Source organism: Mytilus edulis, chromosome 4 (assembly GCF_963676685.1).
Source record: "Mytilus edulis chromosome 4, xbMytEdul2.2, whole genome shotgun sequence".
Taxonomy (NCBI): domain Eukaryota; kingdom Metazoa; phylum Mollusca; class Bivalvia; order Mytilida; family Mytilidae; genus Mytilus; species Mytilus edulis.
This window is the reverse complement of record NC_092347.1, coordinates 88,093,867-88,121,805: the sequence shown is the minus strand read 5'-3', so window position 1 is coordinate 88,121,805 and position 27,939 is coordinate 88,093,867. Positions and strand designations below refer to the sequence as shown.

At 33.3% G+C, this 27,939-nt stretch overlaps 1 protein-coding gene across 3 annotated transcripts; it reads left to right on the top strand.

Annotated features, from left to right (window-relative positions):
• Positions 1–8,649: 8,649 nt before the first annotated feature.
• Positions 8,650–21,480, top strand: LOC139520894 (spermine oxidase-like). Of its 3 annotated transcripts, none has more exons than XM_071313921.1 (6): positions 8,650–8,754; positions 15,172–15,347; positions 16,257–17,194; positions 18,154–18,356; positions 20,506–20,614; positions 20,906–21,480. In XM_071313921.1, the coding sequence occupies exons 2-6, from the start codon at positions 15,185–15,187 to the stop codon at positions 21,047–21,049; spliced, it is 1,557 nt and encodes a 518-aa protein (XP_071170022.1). In that variant the 5' UTR covers positions 8,650–8,754; positions 15,172–15,184; the 3' UTR covers positions 21,050–21,480. The 3 variants fall into 3 exon arrangements, 2 of the variants coding, with proteins under 2 accessions (XP_071170022.1, XP_071170021.1); XM_071313920.1 differs by lacking the exon at positions 8,650–8,754 and adding an exon at positions 13,684–13,866; XR_011663973.1 differs by lacking the exon at positions 8,650–8,754 and adding an exon at positions 13,788–13,866 and having other exon boundaries at positions 18,154–19,053; positions 19,224–20,614.
• The last annotated feature ends 6,459 nt before the right edge of the window (positions 21,481–27,939 follow it).

The following is a 27,939-nucleotide window of genomic DNA, read 5'->3' as shown; positions in this document are numbered from 1 at the left end:
AAAATTGCTTTGGAGCCAGTTATGTCTGCAGTTATTACAGGTGAACGGACGTGCTTCGACAACTCGTTAACTCCTATTTACTCGTTAACTTTAAATTATAAGCCTGGTACCTTTGATTACTATGTACACCACTGGGTCGATGCCACTGCTGGTGGAAGTTTCGTCCCCGAGGGTATCACCAGCCCAGTAGTCAGCACTTTGGTGTTGACATGAATATCAATTATATGGTTATATTTTTATAAATTAACCATTTGCAATAGAAATAATTATTCGAAATACTAAGGTTTTCCTATCCCAGGCATAGATAACCTTAGCCGTATTTGGCACAACGTTTTGGAATTTTGGGTCATCAATGCTCTTCATCTTTATATTTGTTTGGCTTTCTAACTATTTTGATCTGAGCGACACTGATGAGTCTTATGTAGACAATAAAATAACAATAACAATATACATTATTTGGAAACACTCAGACACATATTTACATGTGTACAAAGAGGCAAAATGCATGGTCATAATAATAATTATAAGAAATAGACGAAAAATGCATCTAGCGTATCAAATTATAAGTCTGAACATTTGCGTATCAACATTTCTTGTCAATACAGAAGTACCGGTACTGTCAACTAGGTTGCTGATACCCTCGTCTCGAGTATGGCACGTCCACCTCATAGTGGTTGTGAAAAATCATCAAAAGTAAGGTTCATTTCAGAGGGAGGCTAAAACATGTAAATTCTGAAAATTCAAACAATTCTGTGACTTTTGCCCTCCACCCCATAAGGACGTTCCCAAACCTCTCGTACATTTTGTATCACCACCACATAGCAAAATCCCTAATTTTTCATTGATGTTAAGCTTGATGATTGCGACTCTAAGAGGATTTCAGTTGTATTGTATTGCTAGAGAGAACACAATTGTATATATAGTTGTTAAATTATTTCAATGGAACGGGCATATCATCCTGATACTCGTTAAATTAATAATAAGAAAGCTATTAGTTGGTAGACTAATGTAAAAATTATACCCTTCATGTCTGCATTCTAAATTCTATTTGAATTTAATTGGCCATTATATGCAACTTTCAATAAAACTTTGAGTAAAAGTAGATCACTATGATTTAAAACATAACTTAATATTATAGTTTCATCATACTTCAAAGGAAAAAAACAATACAAACACTGGCACTAATATTTAAAAATGTTTTCAAGGTGATTTGATTAAAACATCAGTAGATATTTTATCTAACCGAATTTTAGATGACTTTTTTCAGTATCTTTTCATTCTGGCAATTAATTACTTGATATTTGAATCCAATTAGGCATACAATTTGTCAATGCTTTCTTGTGAATAATCAGGTAAAATCTGAAAGAAAAATAATGATTTATAAGTACTTCAATGTACATCTTGATAACTACCCCTCTTGGTAAACCACCGGTGGTGTTATATTTCTGAAAAAAAGTTCTTCAATCAATATTCATTAAGGTTAATTGACTTTTTTGATTGATTGTCACAGTGGTATGCTATATTCGGTGGTTAAACATCAAAAAGTTCCGAAAGGTAACTAGCCAGCCATACATTGTAATTGGAACAACAATCAATGTAATCAATGTACTAAACCACATGACATTGTCGCTACATTGATTCTCAAGGTTATACAAAATTGATTTATACTTTATGTCATGAAATGTCATTCAAAACATTTCTGAATCAGGAGACAAACAAATACAAACGTAACAAACAGATATCAAATGCAAGCAAAATTTTAAGAAAGTTCAACGGTTACCTAAGAAATGCTGTCCAATCTGTTTTGCGCTGAATGTTTTTTTTTTCTGTAATTACCTTAGCTTTTAATATCAAAGTCACGCTGATGTAATATTTTCATATTTGGCATGAACATTTTGATACAAAGAAGGAGGTTTAAAAAGAGGTTTATGAGAAATTTCAATTCTTCCAAACCTATTTGTTAGATACTTATAGTGTAATGTATAAAAGTAAAATAACACAAATACCAAAATCCAAGAAAATTCAAAACGAAAGTCATTTGTCAAATGGCAAAATAAGGGCAGTTAGTGCATTAATGTCATCTGCCGTATCACAACAACGTCATCAACATGTAAATACACTCATCATAGATAGCAAGATTCAAATTGTGTACGCCAGACGACACTTGAATATATTTTTAAAGAACAGATTGAAGTACCAAGTCGAAGATCATTGGGGACCAAAATATTTCAAAACATTCAAGACAACTGTGATCTTTTCTTTCATATTTCACGATTTCACATGGGGGTCAAATGAATTGGCTTACCGGGGTATGAACAATTTTATTTTTTAAACACGCCATCATGATTAAGTTACCAAGAACCTTGCCATAGTCACAGTTTAGTATTGCTTTCCTTGTTTAAATTATGAACTATTGCAACTCTTTCCAAGCCAGGTACCATTGATACTGATGAATACCTGTTATGTTTGATTGGTGCTGCTCAATTTTTGCATTATGATTTTTTTTGTGAAATGTTATAATGACCGGGTTGTGTTTTTTGGGTTTTCTTTCTCGGTTTTCCTTATTTGTCATGATGATGTTTATTCCTGTTAGTGAAAAGAAAGAGGTGAAACTTATGGGATATCTACAATAAGTTATCAAAAAATTTCAATACCATGACCAAAACATAAAATTACGAAATGACAAAAAAGACGTTGCACAGAAAACTTTGGAAACCTCAGAAATGATAATCCATTGCAAAAATAACATTCGAAAAATTACCAAAAAGACAAAAAGTAGTATATATACAACACAAAATTAAAAAAAAAATTAAAGACTGAGACACACACACCTCAACAAAATGAAGGGTGATCTCGGGGGCTTCGGAAGGGTTAGCAAACTTTACTATACATTTGGAACCTGTCGTGTTGCTAAGGTAAGTACATACTCTGTTATGTCACATTAGCGGAGAAGAGGACTAGATTGTAAGTACATACTCTGTTATGTCACATTAGCGGGGAAGAGGACTAGATTGTAAGTACATACTCTGTCATGTCACATTAGCGGGGAAGAGGACTAGATTGTAAGTACATACTCTGTTATGTCACATTAGCGGGGAAGAGGACTAGATTGTAAGTACATACTCTGTCATGTCACATTAGCGGGGAAGAGGACTAGATTGTAAGTACATACTCTGTTATGTCACATTAGCGGGGAAGAGGACTAGATTGTGGTTTTGACATTTTGCACATATCCGTCGTCATCTGTAAAACAGATAATCTATAACGGTTAACCTACTCGTGATGGCGTCCGTAAAATATTGAAGGTATAACTTCAACCTCAACTCTTGGGACCATTGGTTCAATATATTTCTTGTAGGGAACAACCCTCTATCAAGGAAATCTCAACAAGAAATGCCATTTCTGGAATAACGTACTAACGTAAAGCGTGATTTTCTAGGCATTGCTTCAATATTGCGGTTGTATAGTAATGGAAAGTTCATTATTGGAAAGCTGAAATCATCTGTTTATTGTCGGTACAATTTTTTGTTGTCAATCCACCATCATTATCAATTTCAAGATGCGAGTCAAGGAAGGTCAAGATATGAGACAGACCTTATCTGCTGTATGCGTTATTTCAAGTTCGATGTATTAGATGCGATCACAACATTGCAACATATCCTTGGTAATCCACGACACATATTGCCGTAGCAATCAACCAAATAATGATGGTGTTCGTTCAACCTTTCGTTAGAACGACTTTTATAACTCTGCCATTCCGGCTCTAGTTAAGATCACTACTTTATCATGTGTTCTTAAAAGAAATGTTTTAAGACTGAAATCTGAAATATTGATCAGTAAATACAAAAAAAAAGATATTCAAACTAATAACTTGAAAACAAACTGATAATGTCATGAAAAAAACCGAAACGATTAAAAGACAAACAAAAGTATACAATAAACTCATCATAAAAACCATGACTAAATTTTGTATATACGCCAGACGCGCGTTTCGTCTACAAAAGACTCATCAGTGACGCTCGAATCCAAAGTTAAAAAGGCTAAATAAAGTACGAAGTTGAAGAGCATTGAGGACCAAAATTCCTAAAAGTTTTGCCAAATACAGCTAAGGTAATCAAACACACCATAGAAAACTTAATACTGAACAAAACGAACCCCACAAAAATCCGGATTTGATATCAGGTGCTCCGAAGGGATAAACCGATCCTGATTCACATTTGGAAACCGTCGTGATGCTCATTTTAGTATCAATCCGGTGATGAGTCTAATTTGGCAAGACACAATATAAGAAAGAGGGCGGGATTGTAGTGTCACGTCTGACGTGTCAAATAATAAGCCTGGTACCTTTGATAACTATTTACGCTATTGGATTTACGCTACTGGATTACACTATACGTTGAACCACAAACGCCAAAACCATTCAATTGCGTAGTGGAATTAACTATTTGTGGATTCTTATAAATTCTATATATAACTTCTGGACTAGTGTATATCTCGGTCTGTTTCTGAAATTTCTTCTTACATACTTTTGATTTTTTAACCCTGTATGCTAACATTGCCTAGGTAAATTTTTAAATTGTTTGTATGCACTTTGAACGACAAATCTTTGTGACGTATAAAATTTTCTGACGTCAGACACACAAATCAATGAATGTGTTTGTAGATAGATGTTTTTGTGTTCTGTTAAATTGTTTCTTTTAAAATTGTTATACGATGATGACTGATCTACCCTTATTCTGAATATTTTATTTATTGTGTCTGTTTAGTTAACGCATCAATGTAAATATAACGGAATTTGATGAGACTGTCATCAAAGTGAGAGGGTTAGCGCTATAAAACCAGGTTTAATCCACCATTTTCTACATTTGAAAATGCCTGTACCAAGTCAGGAATATGACACAGTTCTTGTCCATTCGTTTTTGATGCGTTTTGTTATTTGATTTTTCCATGTGATTATGGACTTTCCGAATGGATTTTCCTCTAAGTTCAGTATTTTTGTGATTTTACTTTTTGATGCCACTGCTGGTGGACGTTTCGCCCCGAAGATATCACCAGCCTAGTAATCAGCACTTCGGTATTGACATCAATATCAATTATTTGGTAATTTTTATAAATTTACTGTTTGGAAAAGTATGGATTATTCGAAATACTAAGGATTTTCTTATCCAAAGCATAGATTTCCTTAGCCGTATTTGGCTCATTTTTTTTTGGAATATTTGGTCCTCAATACTCTGCAACGTTACCCTTGTTTGGCTTTTTAAATATTTTAATCTGAGTGTCACTGATGAGTCCTTTGTAGACGAAATGCGAGTATTGCGTATCATATTATAAGCCTGGTACCTTTGGTAACTATTCGACAATTGCAACATATCTGTCGTCATCTGTGGAACAGATAAAACATAACAATCAACCAACCCGTGATGGCGTCGTACAAATCTTCAAGGGGTGATTTCACTAGGGGAACTATACTCATTGTTGAAGACCGTACGGTGACCTTTAGTTGTTAATTTTTGTGTCATTTTAGTCTCTTGTGGAGAGTTGTCTCATTTGCAATCATACTACATCTTCTTTTTTATATCTAAATGATGGAATGTAGTTTCCGATAAAGAAAAAAAATGCACAATAAAAAGTTGTGTAGAAGTATTTATTGCATTTTAAGTGCATTGTCAATTCCTATTTCATTTTAAGTATGGAATTTGTCTGCGGGGTCGACACATTTGTCGTGGATGTAGAACTTATACAGTTAACAATATTTTATTTATCTTTGAAGACCAACTCTGTATATGGGTTCATAGACCCTCCCCAAGTGTTTTTTGGTTTTATATCTGATTTCATGATTTAACACTCCTTAATTAATTTGGACCGAGACTTGAGTGAGTTATATATATATCCACTTCTTCATTTCACGCATTGATGATTATTAGTGTGTCTTGAATTGTCTTCGACTGAAAACATCAGTATTTATAATTTGTGATACCATTTAATGAATTTTTCATTGTATTTTGGTCATTTAGTTTATACCGGCCACACATCAGCGTATAGCTCCGACGTACGACGGTCGTGTTAAAAAATCATGTACGCTACCAATACGCTAGTAATTTTGGATACATTCAACCTGTCAATCATATCTGTAACGTGTGCACAACGAGCGTGTATTGGGCGTACGAGAAGCGTATCTAAGCGTTTATCGGGCGTTCAAGAAACGTATGGTTGCGTATGCCTGGCGTTTGTCTGACGTAGATGGAATGCACGCTACGAAGGAAAAAAGTTTCTTGAACGTATTTGAGACGCGTCCCGGTCGTATCTTGGACGTTCTATTATGAGGTGTTTGTTACAAACACAACCGTATACGTTTTAGTCAAAGTCAAACGATCTCGAAGCGTATACAACGTGCCCTAAACGTGTCTCAAACTTATATGTAGCGCGTTGAATGCGCTTGTAGCGTACGTATAACGTGCGTGTAGTGTACAGATATATGCTAGACACACGCTTGAGCTGGATGAAAATTTTTAAGCTGCATAAAAATTTCCTCGAGTTGTAGCGTTCACCAAGCGTATACCTTGGTATTTCGACGTATTTCAAACGTATTTCAAACTTATGCACGATTGCTAGAGCGTTACTCTTGCGTGCAACTAACGTATACCGACTTTGTCAATTTTCTCTGTACGTTTGGTGTACGCCGGTCTATACACCAATGTGTGACGTCGGCATTACCTATGTCGATTACATTGTTATGTTACCATTTTTTATGTAGCAATCTGGATCATATATGTGTTTGGAACTTGCATATGTTCAATCAGGAGGTTTAGACTTGATCCTTCAAAAGAGGGACGAAAAATACCAAACTCTTAAATCGAAAATAAACTGACAACGCTATGGCTAAAATTGAAAAAGACAAACAATAAAACACTTGACACAACATAGAAAACTAAAGAATAAGCAACACGAACCCCATCAAAAACTAGGGGTGATCTCAGGTGCTCCGGAAAGTTAAGCAGATTCTGTTCCACATGTGGCACCCGTCGTGTTGCTCATGTTATAACAAATCCAGTAAACAGTCTAATTCGGTAGGTCACTTTTATGAAAGGGAATGAAATGTAGTTAAGACGTAAGGAACATATCCGATACCATTTGTGAAACGGTTATTCCATAACGGTCAACCAACTCGTGATGGCGTCCGTAAAATTTACGAAGAGATGATTTCAACTTCACCATTTGGAACTCTTGGTTTAATAGCTTCTTTGTGAGCAGTAACCCTCTATCAAGAAATCATGATACGAAATGCAAGCACGAGAATAGAGTGTCAATTAGGAGATATGTACAGCGTTATCTATAACATCAGACCGTACTGGTCATCGTAATTTTGGATGCACCAAACCAGGTACTTTATATCTGAAAAACAGACTATCATTTATAAAGAAGGTAGAATCTTTAATTATAAAGATTTGTGATGAAGGTTAGTTCCTGAATTAATGGCATTGGGACCTTTGTTCGAATAGATTTCTAATGGAAAATTGTTTATATGTTTCTCCTTTTTCCAATCATTTTCTTACTGAAAAGTCTGTGAATAGTAACATTCAATGATAGCTGTACGTTTGTATTGGTATGAACGGGCATTTGTTATAGAAATTTATACAATGAAATAAGTATAGAAATATGTAGAGAAGATACTTTCATTTTTATGTGAAGTATCATATTCAACAGCGACTGTATGGTTTGTAAAAGATATTTTATAGGGACTGCATGAAGAGAAGAAGACGTATATTGAGTCACTTTACGTCTCCTATATATCAATATTATTGACGATGACCATGATCATGCAATCTTTGCTCAGAAGAAACAAAATAATCACAGATACCAGATATATATATATAATTATATGTCTATGTGTCTGAAGCGCGTTTCTTCTCCACGGAATATCACAATACTGATGAAACACGAAACAAACTTTTAATCAAGCCGAATCCGCTGATTTCGTCTTTCTACTCACCTATTTTGTTTTCGGGTATGCGAACATAGAAAGGATTAAATGATCAGACTAATTACTTAATATGATTCTGCGTGTGCCATATTTTCTTAATTATTATTTTACCTCCAGATTGGATTGTCGTGTGCACAAAATTGGATAGATAAAGGCAACAGTAGTATACCGCTGTTCAAAACTCATAAATCCATGGACAAAAAACAAAATCGGGGTAACAAACTAAAACCGGGGGAAACGCATTAAATATAAGAGGAGAACAACGACACAACATTTAAATGTAACATACACAGAAACGGACCAAACATCAGACAAAATCCCACGAGAATAACAAATATAACATCAAAACCAAATACATGAATTTGGGATAGACAAGTACCACGTCTATAAACCACCGAAAAAATATAATTGAACTAATACATGAATAAATGGTATAAAATAAGAATATTTTCAACATCACAATATATGTTCCATTTTTTATTTACAATGCGTAAAACATTAATACGTATTGTTATGTGCATCAGTCGAACATGTGACATAAATGTTGGTAGTACCAATACACACGGACACCATTCAAGTATATTGAGATGGACTAACAGTTGTAATACAATCTATAAGTTTATTATTTAAATGACCTTTATAACAAAATACAAGTATCACTTGAACTGTTTTCACTAAGAAAATAAACAATTTCTACCGTAATAACATTTGTAAACATATTATTTCCGTACAAATTGAGAGTTTTACGTGTACAGTTGAGAAATCTGTTTTAGGTAAGAATGTATTTTCATTGTTTATTAAGATAATTATTTATTTTATATATTCTGGACTATTTTTCTACATATGGGAAAAAATCGGTTATGTTATAAATTGTTATTTTATATCAACAGACAAACAGTAAAACGTTGTTTCTTTTTCAAATTTTGACTTCGATTATCACTGAAAAGAAATTAGTTACCGAATTGCACATCCAACATTGTCTGCATAAGAAAATACATATACCAAGTCAGGAATATGAGACTTGTTGTCCATTCGCTTGATGTGTTTGTGCTTTTGATTTTGCCATTTGATTAGGGACTTTCCGTTATGAATTTTTCTCGGGGTTCAGTATTTTTGTGATTTAACTTTTTTTTCTGTTACTTTATCATTTGAACCGTTTAATGTTGTTGAATTACAAATTTTCAAAATTTGATTTTTATATGAATTTGTATTTGATAAAAGACTTTTTTCTATCCGTTTAACTTATTTTATTTACTCAAAGTAAAATGGATTGGACACAAGTAAACCATACTTATGAAGTCAGCTCCGAATAACAATAAATTACAATACAGTATTAATATGAGCTTGCAATAATTCAAAATATAGAATACTTTACGAGTCTATCTATTGAAAAAAAGATGAAACAGTAATAACGTAAAAATTGGTAATGATGATGATGATGACGTGAATGTACCGCAAATACACTTTTTTTTTACATAACAAGAAATCATTTTAAGACCTTTTAATAAATTCGAACAATGTTTAAATATATGGACGTTTTGTTCATACGAGAGGTTTGGATAACCAGACGTCCATCAGGAACGCTCAAAGCCAAATATTTGAAAGCCAATGATTTATAAAAACTAAAACAATTGAAAAGCTATATGACCAACATAACTTAAAATAGCCAAATCCATTTAAGACAAACTTTGCCTGAAGTAGTTGAAACCTTAGTCTCTTTATAATCTAAAAATTTAATAAGGACAAGTGTAGAAAGTATTTTTATAAAGCATGCCAGTGCCGGAGTACTGGCTAATTAGCTGATGATACCCTCGGGACTGATAGTCAACAGTTGGCAACGTCTATTTGTTCCTCCTAACAGAAGTTCAACTGGAAACTTTGTTATAAACAATTTCATATGAAAACATGCAAACAACACGTTATAAATGCTTGCGTTCGAAGCGCTTTTATGGATTTACCTTCATCAGGAATACTCAAAGCCAAACATTTAAAAGCCAAGGATTTATAAGAAACGAAACAATTAAAAAGCTGTATGACCAAAAATAACATAAAAAAATAATCAAATACATAGAAGGACAACTGTGCCTGAGGGAGTTGAAACCTTAGTTTCTTTATAATTTCAAATTTTAAAAAGACAATTTTAGAAAGGTTAGTTATAAATCATGTCAGTGCTGAAGTACTGACTACTAAGTTGTTGATACCCTTGGGTACTGATAGTCCACCAGCAGAGGTATCACCAAGTGATGTTAGAAATAAAATCAACACGTAATATGAATTTCATGCGTCCGAAGCACTTTTCTGGGTTTACCTCCTTTAGGAATGCTCAACGCCAGATATTTGAAACTTCAAAGCCAATGATTAATAAGAGCCGAAAAAATTGAAGAACTATATGACCAAAATAACCTTATATTATTTACTATATTTTATCATCGGTACAAGGACATTATTTGGAAATATAAATCAACATCCAGACTTCTTAAAAGTTCAGGAATTTCAAATTCATGTTTGATGGTAATATTCCTTACAAAGCACAAAAATGTCTTCATTCATTTCAAAAGCTAAACAAACTTTCAAACAGACTCATTATTCAGAAGGGATATATCTACGATACTGGTGTCAGGTCATTAGAGATCGCATATTTGTTATAAATATTGATTCACTCATATGGTCTTTTCATCGGAAAGAAACACATTTATTATAAAACCAGTTGTTGGCATGATACGGACATGTTCTTCTCATATATTTTATGATGGTATGATACTAAACCTCCATCGATGCTTGATTTTCATATGATGATGAAATAATCTTCACATCAATTCAATTGACTTCTAGAGCTGGCATACCAGTAACTACTAATAGTCCTTTGTTAATTTATATATCATTGTCATTTTGCTTAGTTACTTTTATTACCTATTCTGGCACTCGATTTTTTTTTACCTGAGTTTTACTGTGCGTATTGCTGTGTATTTCTTTATTCTACGTTGTTCCAGATGTATAGAGTGATCCAGATGTATAGAGTGAGGGTTGAAATCTCACTAGATATGTTTAACCCTGCAACATTTTTGAGCTTGTCCCAAGTGAGGAGTATCTGGCCTTCGTTATATATTAAAAAAATAAATTTTAGTTTAATCATGTGTTATGGTGTTTAAGCATGACGTCCATTTTCACTGAACTAGTACACATTTTTATTTAGGGACCAGTTGAAGCCCGCCTCCGGATGCGGGATTTTTTCACTGTTTTGAAGACCAATCGGTGGCCTTTGGCTGTTATGCGATCTTTAGTCGGGCTGTTGTCTTTTTGACATATTCCACATTTCCATTCTCAAATTTAATACAATAACCAAATCCATCTTAGAACAACTTTGCCTGAGGGAGTTGAAACCTTAGTTTCTTTATTTTTTCAAAATGTGTAAACGGATAATTTTAGAAAGGATCGTTATAAATCATGTCAGTGCCAAGGTGTTGAGCTGATGATACCCTTCGGGACTAATAGTCCACCAGCAGAGGTATCGACCCAGTGATGTAAATGAAAACAACACGTTATAAACAGGCGTTCGAAGCTTTTTTCTAGATTAACCTTCATCTGGAACGCTCAAAGCCAAATATTTGAAAGCCAAGGATTTATAAGAACCGAAACAATTGAAGAGCTATATGACTAAATATAACCTAATAAAAAAGCCAAATCCATCCAAGGCCAACTTTGCATCAAGGAGTTGAGACCTTGGCTTCTTTATAGTTTCAAAAATAGCCAAATCAATCTAAGTAAGGCCTACAATACACTTAATTTTCAGTTAGAATTTGTGTGACTAAACTTTTAAGGTTCGTGTATATCAATTTTTTTAGTGATTGTATCCCCTGGAATTGAAACATCCGTCTACCAACATTACACCGAGTACATAATTGGAACCAATTTAGCAAAAATAGTACCGAGAATCGTACAAGTTTTTTTATGGGCTTAATAATTTGTATTTATTTATTTATTGACATTTTGCTCGTCTTCAAAATAGGTAAATGTATTAAAATATTTACTAAACGTTCACAGTATATCAACAGATGAGGTTTTAACTGGGGGAAATCATACCTACGGAAACGCCCCCATTCGACGCCTATAAATAGTCATCTTTTAAAACTAAGCAAATTACATATGTTACAAGCATCCACTTCTTAAAGTAGGGACCCCAAGGAGCCTGTGTCGCTCATCTGATATTTTTATTTTACAATTGATGCGTGAAATGATGCAACCGTTATATTTCACTGAGAGATAAAAGTCAAAAACTGAATGTTCTATTTTCTTATCTATTTTAACCCATGTCGGCCATTTTGATTGGCAGGCAGGGTCATCTGACACATTTTTTAAAACTAGATACCCTAATCATTATTGTGACCAAGTTTGGTTAAATTTGTCTCCGTAGTTTCAGAGGACAATATTTTTGTAAGATTACAAAAATTTTAAAAAAATTGTTAAAAAATTTGCCATAAAGGACAATAACTCCTTAAGGGGTCACTTGATCATTTGGTCATGTTGACTTATTTGTAGATCTCACTTGGCTGAACGTTATTGCTGTCCACAGTTTATCTCTATATATACTATTATTCAAGATAATAATCAAAAACGGCAAAATTTCCTTAAAATTACCAATTCAGGGGCAGCAACCCATCAACAGGTTGTCTGATTTATCTTAAAATTGTAAGGTAAATAGATCTTGATCTGATTAACAAGTTTATGTCATGTCAGATTTGCTCTAAATACTTTGGTTTCAGAGATATAAGCCGGAAATTACATTTTACCCCTATTTTCTATTTGTAGCCATGGTGGCCATTTTGGTTGTTTTGCCGGGTAATCGGATACATTTTTTAAACTAGATCCCCTAATGATGATTGTAGCAAAGTTTGATTATATTTGGCCCAATAGTCTCAGAGGAGAAGATTTTTGTAAAAGTAAACGAGCGACGGACGACGGACGCCAAGTGACTGTGTTGAGAAAAGCTCACTTGGCTCATTGGGCCTGGTCAGCTAAAAATGAAACGTATACATAGAATAATGTCAAACTGTTCCAAATTTTGAAGAAATGCAACAAAACATCTGTGTTTCGATTTTTAAGGATGTGAATTTTAGCATGGATGCAATTTGAGTACTCCTCATTACAGAATAATAAATCGTTTGGAGGTTTGTTCAAACCAATTTTTCTATGATTCAATATGAATTTGAAATCAAATTGGTGGGAACTATATAGAAAGATTCAGATGTAGTTCAACAATTTTTAATAAAATTTCATTATGATCCGAGATATCACCCAATTACGTATACATGGTACTCATTGGTATCAGTATACTAAGCCTCAAATGAGATGGTGTCCGATGACATGTGACTCTAACATGTGACTTTATGTCCGTTTACCCATTCAAATATCTTTAAACGAACAAACGTTGAACCTTAATTTCTAATCTTCAAAGTTTAAAAGGTTATCAAAACAGGAAATATATAAGATCTCATTCTCCATATATTTTTTTTTATATAACAAAATGAAAAAATAAACTCAAAAAACAGGATTTACAAAACTGATATCACAAGTGTATTTTTAACACCCACCTTACATTTCACAGACGATCTTCAGGTACTTTTTTGTAATTTCTTTCCTGAACGCGTTAAAACAAAGTGGATAAATTTGTCTTATAAGTATGAAAAAGTCTGTGGACGTCGCAGTAAAGTAAACACGCGTCGTATTGTATTGACACGGACCAGCTTCTTGACGTAATAACAGTGATTAATCATTTAATCTTGTTCTTTCTAAATACATATTACCTTCTAGTCATTGGGGTCATTGTTTTGTTTACATTGTAGTATACATACTCATTGTTAGAGATCTTATGACCAAGAATAGACCTGGTTCGTACATTTAGATCATTTTTACTTATACTGTATATTCAATATAAATTTAGTTTATTTCTTTTAATATTGTACTTACATTTTTTTCAATAGAAATCGTTTGTTGAAGGTTTTTTTCTATAGTTCTCTAAACAGAACGTATAGATTTTTCTGTAAGATTTATTTCAACCACAGGCGTTTGAGACATGTTCTCCATTGCTGTTTTCATTTCTATGGTGTTTTATTTATCATTTTAAGTTTTTCTATAACATATGAATAATGTATTTTATTAAAGTATTTTGAAAAATGTGTTCAAGTCTTGCTCTTATTAATACATTGAATCTTCCAATAACAGTAGTGTTTACGAGCCATTCCTCTAATGATACTTGAAAATATGATGAATAGATAAGAATAATATAATAAGTTGAAATATTAAAAATTTACTAAAATATAAAAACACCAAAAAAAGGGGGGTACATGAACCCGTGTCTATGGTTTCGCGGTCATTGTAATATATGTTTTATACTCATAACTATACACTGAAGTGGAGTTGTAATATCGCTATGAATATGAATCATTCAGATATATATTATAAATCAAGGAGCAAGGTATACGTTCTCTGTCAATGACATATACTTGTATCTAGAGCGATTTCTCGAATGATCTTGCTTTTACAACTTTTATTTTGATAAAGAATTTGAATCGAAATTGAAATTCTAAATAGATTATAACTACATGTTCATATTGTTATAACTGTTATTATAACCGGGGGTTTACCGGCTATAGTAAATCAAAGACGGAATACCAATACTTTAAACTTTATCACCAAGGTCTGGATAGTACCAGACCTTAGACCTAAACTGAGTTCAAAATATCATACAAAAGCACATATAATAACAGTATCTTTAGAAAAAGATTAGTGTCCAACGGATTAAAATTGGTCCTGGTCACATTAACACTAAAATGTTGTCTTCGGAAATATTTAATTTCATTATGTAAAAAAAATTGTGAAAATAGTTTAACAACTTCTAAAATAGTCAGTTTTAAAAATAAGACGTGGTAAGTGGTTAGGATTATTAGCTTGTTAGATTATAATTACTTTGTTTGTATTAGATGTTTATTTCACTGCATCGTATATGTGTAGCTCAGGCAATATAGTTTACGTTGACAAAGTGAGTAAGATGCCATATATAAGAAAAGACTGGAAAGAGGCGATCGAAAAGCTTGTAATCTTTAAAATTACAAATTATCAACAGAAAAAAGGGGGGTTTCAATAATTATTATTACCAGGCTAGGATTTTAATGTTCAAAATTCTTCTATTGTAGTTACTACAAATACATGGAAACGAGTCTTGAAAATGTCGAATTTAACGTTATTATCGTCGGTGGAGGAATGGCGGGCATCGCAGCAGCGCAGAAACTACTACAGAATGGTGTAAACAACATACTAGTGTTAGAAGCACAAGATTACCTCGGGGGAAGAATAAAGACTATCAATACTGGTATTTCTTCGACTGATTTTTATTCTTAATGAATATGTGTAGTTATATGGTTACTTATGTCACATACTGTATATGCATGTCCCAAGCAATGAGCCTTTCCAAGGTTACCATCAATCATAAATGAGTCTTTTTGTTTCCCTTTTTAATTGTGACAGCTTACATACGATATGGGTAAATAATCAGTCCAAATTATAATGAAGTCTTGAAAGGCCACGTACTCTTATTAGTATTTGTATAAAATTGAATATAGCCTTTCAAGACGTCATAAGGGACCTTTAAATGCTGGTTGACTGACTCTGATTTTTTTTCGCACTTTTATTTAGTTTTTCGACACTATCAATCAAATCATTTTTTCAAAATGTAACACTAGAATGTATGGGGAAATGTGGATTTCGATTTTTTTTTTGTCATCTGCACAATTGTTTTCTCTCGCTAAATTGGGGATCAGAATAAAAAAATATTGGAAAAAACATAACCACCCCCTTTTTTTTGTAAGTTAATTTGTTAATTGTTCCCTAATAATTATGAATAGACGTAGCGTCACAGCTAAAAGAGCCTTCAAAAGATGTTAAAGTTTTGGACTAGGTTAATGTTATGGTACGAGGATAACTGTAAAGCGTAGATGCATAATTGTCCCAGTCTTTAGTTGATAGTTGTCTCCTATGCGATCAAACACCATCTCCTAATTTTTATGAATATATGAAAAATGCGTTTTCAGTTTGATAGAGCTTTAAGATTTAAAGACATCTTGTATGTGGATCACGTGGTATTTTAAGGTTAATTATGGTCGTTGTAAAATTAAAATCCAAAGAAATTCAAACTGTCATATATTCTATTTTTTATACTGTTTTTTTTTTTATTTTTAAAGAAAAAAAATAGTTTAATGTGTGTGTTATCTTTATCATACAGAATATGGACACATTGATCTTGGAGCAGAGTGGATCCATGGACAGACAGGAAATCCTTTGTACGACATTGCCGTAGAAAATCGACTCGTCCATAACCGAAATCAAAGCTCCTACATAAGTCCTTCATCTGCCAGTATTTACGATGTACATGAATTCCGGACAGAGAACGGAAGCTTGATTAATAGAAATATTGTTTGTCAAGTGTCAAAGGCCATGGAGGATTTGTATTGTAAATCTATCAATAGTGCTCCGAAAGAGTGTCAACAGATTACTGATATTATATCGGAAATTGAACCGTCAAAGTTTGAAAAGGCAATATTTAGAAATTTTATGACAAAATCCTTCGCTACTCATTATTCTGAAGGCTTCGATGAGTATTTGGAAAGTTGTGAGAATACAGACTATGATATACAGAAAGCTTTGTATAAATGGCGCTTGAAATGGGAGCTTGGGGACAATTGTTGTGCGTCTTTGGACGACGTTGCCTTTCCTGGACGCTATATAATGTGTGAGGGTCATGGCATTACTGATCTCAAATTTGGCTTTGGGTCCGTTTTTGATGTGCTGAAGAAAGATATTCCAAAACAAAAAGTTGCTCTACGTAAGCCTGTAAAAGTGATTAAGTGGAAGAAAAGAAATATTTGTTCTGTTGAATGTTTTGACGGTTCGGTGTATAAATCAAAGCATGTGATCGTGACGGTTCCAATTGGTTATTTAAAAGATCACATGACCTCAATGTTCTGTCCATCATTACCAGACAAAAAGATTCATGCAATACAAAACGTTGGGTTTTCCACTCTTGTTAAAGTGTTTTTGGCATGGAATAAACCATTCTGGTGTGAGTCATATAGTGGCGTGCAATTTGTTTGGACTTCAGATGCAATGCAAGAACAACTTCAAACAGAAATTGGTAAACAGGGAACGACGAAAATGTTAAAGGTGAATGTTTACGTAAGGTGAAAATATTCTATGCCGACTCCTTGAAAATAAATATTCTCAAGGAACTCCACATAATACATGTATGATTAAAACAACTATCACGATAAGCTTTAATTATCTTTAATTGCATTCTTCCTGTCTGCTCCTTCCTATGGTTATATCCAACCTGTTAGAATTACATATTGACTCACGTTGGCTAATTAGGCGCGAATGAACAGAAAAATACAATATAGTAATGCTGAGCTCAATGCATAGACACGGTATGTAGAGTGTGAAAAAATAAACATCGGATTGTTATCTCTGACACATTCCCCATTTCCATTCTCAATTTTATCGATATACTGTGAAAATTTAATTATAGATTTCGGTGAAAAGAGTGTGCAAAAGTATCGATATTGTGTGAAAAACTACATTCAGATAATACAGTTATCACTCTGAGACTTCCATATTAGACCAAGTTGTAAGCCGAGGTACTGGTATGGGTTAAAGAATAATAACGGGGCCGAAATGGAATATGCCACGTATAAATCTGTTTATTTATACAAAAGTCATACATCATGATGGACGAGCGAGCTAAGACAGATAACGGCAATATGCGTCCGACTATGTGGCGCCATACCCGGCTGATAGGAGCTTAGCAATCAGTGTTCTTTCGAAAACTACAAATATAGAAGTGAACATAGTTACCTTTGCTTTAATAGTCTATGATAAATTTCAGCATCTGTGAACAATTATCGATATATGTCAAATACTGCATATCGATATAAGAAGCAAGTTCATTTCTTATTTCTGCTGTAGTTTCCATTTATCCCCATAGACTTATATGAAAAATTCAAAAGCACCACATCTTAAAAAACAAATTTATTAACGAAAAGGTTGTTATTTGGAATTTCAAAAGTTAAAATTCTTAAATGCTTTTAATTTTACGTTTAATCATTATTATAATTATTCATATTTAGGTAGATGGGAACCCATGGTATCTTGACATTACCGGATTTGAACGTTGTACCGGACGACCTAACGTACTTTGTGGTTGGTTGGTAGGAGAAGGTGCCGAATTGTCAACTACATTGAGCGACATAGACGTTTCGAAAGTATGCACGAGACTACTGCAGTGTTTCTGTGGTGACGAAGATATACCAAAACCAGATAATATATACAGGTAAGTACACGAGAGTATTACAACGTTGCTGTGGTGACTAAAACCTACCAGAACAATATGATATTTATTATATAAGGATGAAAACCAATTAATATTTACAATATCATAGCAGCTAAGACTCTTTCTTCTTGCAATAGTATTAATACAATTGACTTTTCTACACTTTACACAAGTATTCCCCATTCCAAACTAAAAGACAAATTGAAAGAGTTGGTATTGCTTTGTTTCATAAAAAAGAATGGCCAACGTAGATAACAGTGTCTTGTTTTAAGTAGAGAAAAATTATACTTAAGTTTGTAAAGGATCACTCTGAATCAAACAAAAAAATATCTGTAACTGACATTATCAAGATGCTTGATTTCTTAATTGACAATATATTTGTTACGTTTCAAGGACGTGTCTTTTCAACGGAATGTCAGCATTCCAATGGGAACCAAGTGTGTCCCTTTTCGTGCCGAATCGTTTCTTCATTATTATCAGGCTGACTTCATACAGGAACTTTAAGGAAGAAATATATGACGTTAGCAATATCCTTCAACTTTACTTTCCGCTATATAGATGGTGTTCTCTCACTAATTAATTCAAAATTTGGAGACCATGTTGAACGCATCTATCCCATTGAATAGAGATAACGGATACAATAGATACAGTTAAGTCGGCCTCATATTATGACTTACATCTAGAAATTGACAATGAGGTTCGGTTGAAAAGAAAACTTTACGGCAAAAACGATGATTTCAGGTTCCAAATTGTGAACCTTCCATTTCTAAGTAGCAACAATCCAGCAGTGCCTGTATACGGAGTATATATCTCCCAATTGAAACGATATTGCCGTATTTGTATTTCCTATCATGATTTCCTTGATAGAGGGTTGCTGCTCACCAGGAAGCTATTAAACCAAGAGTTCCAAATGGTGAAGTTGAAATCATCCCTTCGTAAATTTTACGGACACCATCACAAGTTGGTTGACCGTTATGGAATAACCGTTTCACAGATGATATTAGATATGTTCCTTATGTCGTAACTACAATCCCTTTCCCTTTTCATGAATATGACCAACCGAATTAGACTATTTACCTGGTTTGTAATAACATGAGCAACACGACGGGTGCCACATGTAGAGCAGGATCGGCTTACCCTTCCGGAGCATCTGAGATCACTCCCAGTGTTTGGTGGGGTTTGTGTTGCATAGTCTCTAGTTTTCTATGATATGTAATGTGTACTATTATTTGTCTGTCTGTCTTTTTTCAATTTTATCCATGGCGTTGTCAGTTTATTTTCTATCCATGAGTTTGACTGTCCCTTTGGTATCTTTTGTCCCTCTTCTATACAAAGCCCTTGGAAAAGAGGTCACCAAAGGGCAGTTTATACAAATAAAAGGATTATAATACAACATGTATTCGCGGTATTTGATCTTTAGATACCGGACTGTTCGTTTGATTGCGACATTTGTACTTAGTGCTGATTTGGGGTATGATACATGCATAGCAGAAGACGTGTATGCCCTGTTAAGACAACCAGTCTGTCTCATATGGATGTGCATGCAGCTCCCTCAGTTTGTTTGTTGTTTTGATTTGTATCTTCTTAACGGATTTATGAGATTTTAAAATTGTTAAGATTGTTTTGCCTGGTTATATTCTTTGATGATTAATTGTTGCGCAATTTACTGCCAGTGGCAAATATTACATGCATATTAAAGAAAGGAACAAATGAACGGCGAACTAGTTGATTATTCGAAGTAGGTCGACCGGGGTGAAAGGCAGACATTTGAATTATCCACAAATAATAAAATTGAGAATGGAAATGGGGAATATGTCAAAGAGACAACAACCCCTCCAAAGAGCAGATAACATCCAAAGACAACCGGCAATGGATTTTCAACGCAGCGTGAAAATCCTGCAACCGGAGGTTATCCTCAGGTGGCTCCTTAAAAAATGTGTATTATTTCAGTGAAAATGGACGTCATACTTAACCCAAAAACATATAAATAAACTTAAATTTGAAAAAAAAACATACAAGACTAACAAAGGCCAGAGGCTCCTGACTTTGGACAACCGCAACAATGCACTGTTCTTATTTTTCTTTCATATTGCGTGTATTCTTCTACAATGTATGTGATCTGCATTCAAATGTTCTTCTATTACTATAGATCCCAATGGCAGAGTAACCAGTTTATAGGCGGTGGTTATAGTTACGTATCCACACGAACACAAGATGGAGATTTTGAAGCACTTTGTGAATCCTTACCTTCGAATCAGGTAAAGCATTTGAAATTTCTGTCACAGCTTATATGAATGTTGCTAGCTAAGCTTCTATATATAACCTTATATTTTGTATCTAACTAAAAAAAAAAGTTATTATAAACCAAATTGTCACGACGCTTGTGTCATATAAAGTGCAGTGAAAGACAACAGTGTAGTTACTCGCTTCTTTCTTGTATACGTGTTTTACTTTAAATGTGCAATCTTTTAAAAAAAAAATGCCAGTAAAATGCAAGAAAGTCTGAAGTGAATAAACCAAATTTCAATATTCATTCTTGTATTTTTCAGAATCCAAGATTACTGTTTGCAGGAGAGGCGACAAGTTATAATTTCTATTCTACAGCCCACGGTGCCTATGAAACTGGAATCAGAGCTGCAAAAACTATCATTACTTTGAAACAAGAGTCGAAAGAACCCACAATAAACCTGTAAAATTATGTCTCTATATAGCCAATATTTTTTAATCGTTTGATGACGATTTCTTTTACACAACACAACAATACAAAAGCCATAAAATAGTAGGAACATTTATGCTTTCCAATCTTCATAATGTATGATTCATGTTTCTTACTCATTAATCATTAAAATAGCTAGATTTTCCTTTGATATTCAGTATCATTATTTTGGCATTTAATTTTAACCACAATTTGGAATATTTTATTATTGATATTTGGGACTATTATTTCTTCAAATACATCATTTCATTGAGAATAATAGTTAAATGGTCTGTCCTGTTACTGAAAATTTGATCCACACCTTGCTGTTAAGTTTGTTATTACTATAGTTTTACAATAACCATGAGAGTTGAAAGAAAAACAGAATTTATATGAATGAATTATAGTCAATAAAATGATTTTACTATTTACTGACTAGTTTTGTTGCACGTAGGAGAAAAGAGAAGAATTAGCAATGAGAATCTGTTTTCAAAGTCTCTGTTATTTTATTTAGTCTCTGTGATCGCTCGTATCATGAGAACTTTCTTAGTTTCTCTATATATTTTAAATTTTCTCTAAGTTCCCAAATCTTTTGAGTTCTATTTTAGGACAGAACATTTGCCTTTAAAACTTAAGATTTTAGATTATTATGACATTTGGTACATTCTTAATTATGATACACTTTATAGACCGGCGCTGCTAGACAATATGATCCTGGTGATACATAAGGCTATAAAATGAACTGCTAGACAATATGATCTTGGTGATACATAAGGCTATAAAATGAACTGCTAGACAATATGATCCTGGTGATACATAAGGCTATAAAATGAACTGCTAGACAATATGATCCTGGTGATACATAAGGCTATAAAATGAACTGCTAGACAATATGATCCTGGTGATACATAAGGCTATAAAATGAACTGCTAGACAATATGATCCTGGTGATACATAAGGCTATAAAATGAACTGCTAGACAATATGATCCTGGTGATACATAAGGCTATAAAATGAACTGCTAGACAATATGATCTTGGTGATACATAAGGCTATAAAATGAACTGCTAGACAATATGATCCTGGTGATACATTAAGGCTATAAAATGAACTGCTAGACAATATGATCTTGGTGATACATTAAGGCTATAAAATGAACTGCTAGACAATATGATCCTGGTGATACATAAGGCTATAAAATAAACTGCTAGACAATATGATCCTGGTGATACATAAGGTTGTAAAATGAACTGCTAGACAATATGATCCTGATACATAAGGCTATAAAATGAACTGCTAGACAATATGATCCTGGTGATACATAAGGCTATAAAATGAACTGCTAGACAATATGATCCTGGTGATACATATGGCTATAAAATGAACTGCTAGACAATATGATCCTGGTGATACATATGGCTATAAAATGAACTGCTAGACAATATGATCTTGGTGATACATAAGGCTATAAAATGAACTGCTAGACAATATGATCTTGGTGATACATAAGGCTATAAAATGAACTGCTAGACAATATGATCCTGGTGATACATATGGCTATAAAATGAACTGCTAGACAATATGATCCTGGTGATACATAAGGCTATAAAATGAGAGTAACTTGAGTGAAGTTGAGTCACAAAGATCATCAGACATTTTTTTAAATCCAAAAGTTGACTGTAAGCGGGATGTTAAAACAAACTGCACTTTACTCTAACTTTTTTGAATGGGTGTCGAATATTTGTAAAACCAAAGACAAGGTGATCTTTAATTCAAACCGACATCACAAAATAAGAGGCGAATATGCTGTACACTACGCAAAATAAAAGATAAATAATTCAAAACATGAAATTGGCTGTATTATTGAAACATATAAAATAACAATTTGCAAGATAGGAAAAAGAGGACATGCACCACAGGTTCCCAAAACAAATAGGTATACAGTTAGGCATGGCTATTTTTAGCTCACCGGGGCCCGAAGGGCCCCATGCGAGCTTATGCCATCACTTGGCGTCCGTCGTCTGTCGCGTATACTATTTCATAAAAGTTAAAAGACCATAATTATCAATTGACCCCTTTAGGAGTTATTGCCCTTTAAAGACAATTTTACACAATTTGTTCATCAAGTTTGCTAACATTTAAAAATCTCCTCCTCTGAAATACGGGTGAGTGATTCAGGCTCTTGAGAGCCTCTTGTTTCATATACCAGAAGATACGAATCATAAATCATACTATCTTTAATGAACAAACCAGAAGATACGAATCATCAATCATACTATCTTTAATGAACAAACCAGAAGATACGAATCATCAATCATACTATCTTTAATGAACAAAACAGAAGATACTCCAGAACATTATCCCAGCTGAAAACAAGATGATACTAATCATAACTAGCATGCAAATGTGGAGCACCAATTACACTATTTAATAAAAAAAAAATGAATTATAAGGTACGTAAGATGGCGGAAGAAGAATTTATACCCTAGCAACTTTACTCACAAGAATACACAACAGAAACAACGAGCAAAAAATATAAATAGAAAGTAGAAAAAATATCTTAGCAGACTGGCGAATGTAATTATCCGAAAAACTCAATCAGTCACTATAAAACACCACATCCAATTTAATCACATAGAAGATACCTGGATGATTTTTAGCTTGCTACATATCTTATCAAGACATGCTTATAATCTGGAAATGACCACCATGCTTATACTAGTGCTTCATTTTGTGTTATTTAACTGATTGCGTGTGTGTTTTATATCGTATTGTTATGACTTGTGTGGTGGTTAAAAGCTCACTGGAGCTAGAGACATTAAACAAAATACAATGTAGTATACGTCTCTGTTGGTTAAAACGGCTCACTGGAGCTAGAGACATTAAACAAAATACAATGTAGTATACGTCTCTGTTGGTTAAAACGGCTCACTAGAGCTAGAGACATTAAACAAAATACAATGTAGTATACGTCTCTGTTGGTTAAAACGGCTCACTAGAGCTAGAGACATTAAACAAAATACAATGTAGTATACGTCTCTGTTGGTTAAAACGGCTCACTAGAGCTAGAGACATTAAACAAAATACAATGTAGTATACGTCTCTGTTGGAGCTTATGATCAAGTCTTTATTTGCATTCTATGGCAATGCCGACTCAAAATAAATGTTTATTTGATTATTATTATTGTATAATAATGTAGTGAAAAGTGAAAAAAATTCCAACAAACTCACGAGTTATTTCTTTATTTAAGGGGGTATTTCGTTATAGAATAGTTATCTGCTGTATCAAGAGCCTGTCAACACAGAGGTTGTGATTTCGATCCCTGCACGAGGCAGGTGCATTCACCTCTCATCTTTGTTGACTAGGATTGGAGGTTTTCCTACCGAAGCTCGGTGGTTTTCTCTAATCACGACTGCTTCCTCCAATAAGTGCCGACAGCTACGATTTACAGAAGAGTGCAGAAAAAATAGCGTAACATACAACCAAGGATTTGTGTAGTTAGACTAAACAAATCCTTGATACAACAATCAATCAATATATTGTTAAATTTCAACTAGTTCATTTTATAATCGGATGATCAAACCTGCCATTACTCTTACAGGAAACCAGTATCATTGGATTTAAGAAAAACACTAATTTATGAAAGATTTTCTCAGTAGTTCCCTAAAATGAAATATTTCGCCTGCTTAAAGATGATGATTGAATTTATGTTTACAGTCCTTAAAATAAAGGTTTCATTACAAGTATCTCATAAACCTTAATTGATACACCAAATATAGTTACCCTATTAATATAAATTTAGGTTTTATACATATGGACATGACCACTTAAACTTCACCTTTATCAATGAATCTTGAAAGGAGATCAAGGTCAGGTAAGCCTGGTTTTAACTGGCATACAGACCCTGCAAGGATCCAAAATACCCAAATACAATCTAATAAATACACTGTTGCCATAGAGATGTATCTAGTCTGTATGTAAATTGATAGTTAAATGCAAAGGTTGAAATAAAAATGAAGATGCAAAACTTTAGAAGACAATAAACACTGACTGAAGATGCATAAAATAATCACTTCCACATAACTGCCAATGACGATACAAGTCCATATCAAATACCACTGACTTTAATATCAGAGGCCACACAATCTCCATGGAAAAGAGATGTGCAAATGCCTATCCAACTGCCTAACAAAATATAATTGACTATTAGTAGCTCTCCTGAAACTAATCTAATCACAAACTTTAATATGTAAACTAAGCAAAAGTTTCAAAGTCAATAGGCCATAACTGAGGGGCAACAATTTATAATCTCGATGGTAATGAGATGTGATGGTACTCATTGCGAACTGCATACAATATATCTTTGAACTTATACATTGTTGACGCCACATCTGCCATTGAAAACAGCATGCCTGAGCCTCACCTTTGCAACTTTAAAAGTTGAGACAGATAACTTTGTTTTAAAGTAACTGCTAAACCATGAATATGTGGTCAAGGACAGTGGGCGTGTGCAGTCAGAAATTTCAGATAAGGCACCATTTTACAAGGTTTTATTTATTCAGGTCTTTTACCTTCTGAACTATAAACTTTTTAGATCCTAATATACAAATAAAACAGACGGAGAATGGGTCTATGGGCCATTGACTAAGAAGGGTAACATTTAATGCCCCTCCGCTATAACATGGCATAAAAATAGCTTAGTTTGTTGCAGGATTGGCATTAAAAAATCTATCATTTTTCAAACCTTTCATTTAATAAAGAACTGATGTTCCTAATCCAGCAAGCAAACTTGACCTTACACATGGATTTGGTTATTCTTTCTGGCTCCTGAGTGTTCCTGATGTTGGTTTGTCCATAAAAGCAATTGAGACGCAACAAAATAATTGTTTTTAAGGAACAATTCTTTCGTGCCATGCTCTTTGCGCATTTAAACATGAGTAAACACTATATTCAATATCTTTGTACAATCTTACATTGTATGCTGCTGTCTTATATTATACAGGTATTACAACAGCCTGATACATCAGCCAAATGTTACATTCTTGCTACCCTACCTGTTAATGTGTCTGTCCCAAGTTAGAAATATTACCAGTGGTGATTTTCCATCACTCATGTTTGTCTATTTTGTAATCAAGTTTTGATTTCAGACATTTTATCTATTTTTAAAACAATAAAGTGTTGATTTCCTAAATTTGGTCATCTCTGCTATATTCAATCACAAATTTTCTAGGCAAAAGTAATTTTAACTTGTATCCTAATAAAATTCTGAGGACAAAACCTGGACTGATAGCTAGTTAACTCATTGGCAATTATACAATAAGTTTAAATCCTTTTTTTATACATGAGTTGATAGAGATGTAAAGAAATTCTTTAATATAACAATACATAGAGGTTCAGACATAATTTATTGGTCCCAGTTCTTATAATACACTTTAATAATCAAACTAATTTGTGAATGCTGACAAAATACTTCTAATGCTGAAATTTTATCAGTTACTGAAACGCAGGTTATTTTTGAAAGTATACCCGTTTATTATAAAAATATTCCTGCACATGCACTATAGTCTGCGGTGATTTTAGTTTGGTTTATTCACTAAAATAAGAAACCAGGTGCTCCGCAGGGCGCAGCTTTATACGACCGCAGAGGTCGAACCCTGAACAGTTGGGGCAAGTATGGACAAAACATTCAAGCGTGATACAGCTCTGAATTTGGATTGTGATCAAATTTTTGACATTACATGGGTTTTTTACACAAAACAAATGTCAAGATTTTACAAATCAATTAAAGATTTCTTCTTATTTAAATCTAAAATTAAATAGTTGACACAGCATAGGTTTCTGACACAGAATGAATGTGGTCTAATGAACTTAAAAGTTTTTTTTTGCCTTTGAGCAATTCACTATGCTGTTGAATATTAATCCTCTCAAAAAAATGTTTGAAGAAATTTTCTTTTTATTTATGAAATCTGAAATGAGAAAAATTTAACCCCCCCCCCCCTTTTTTCACATCCCCGTTTCCCTTTTTCCAAAACTGATATCAATTCAAATTTCTAATGGAGTTTGCAACAATAACTACTCTTTTAAATACATCATAAAATATTAAAATGTACTAAAATAAAGTGCTTGTTATCACTGAATGGTAAAGATTGGTTGGTAGTAAAAGTGAATATACATTGTTTATTGTATAAAACAATAAAAAAAACTTCATCAGCAACATTTTATATTGGCAAATTTCCAATGAAGTTATTTACATAAAGTTATTGGCAAATAAAAATAGAAAATGACATCATAGTCATGTCTGGCAAATTTCCAACATACATTATCTAAAACATTTTAGATAAGATAAGGAAAAAAAGCTTCATCAGCAACATTTTATATTGGCAAATTTCCAATGAAGTTATTTACATAAAGTTATTGGCAAATAAAAATAGAAAATGACATCATAGTCATGTCTGGCAAATTTCCAACATATATTATCAACTACTTTTCTATACAAAGAAAGATAACTCCAATTGAAAATTAATTGCTATTGCACAATATTGTGCAATTAGATATTTCTTGCTATTGTGCAATACTGTGCAATTGAAAATTTCTTGCTATTGCACAATACTTGATATGGAATCCTGATTTGGACCAACTTGAAAACTGGGCCCATAATCAAAAATCAAAGTACATATTTAGATAAAGCATATCAAATAAGCCCAAGAATTTAATTTTTGTTAAAATCAAACTTAGTTTAATTTTGGACCCTTTGGACCTTAATGTAGACCAATTTGAAAACTGGACCAAAAATTAAGAATCTACATACACAGTTAGATTTGGCATATCAAAGAACCCATTTATTCAATTTTTGAAGAAATCAAACAAAGTTTAATTTTGGACCCCCA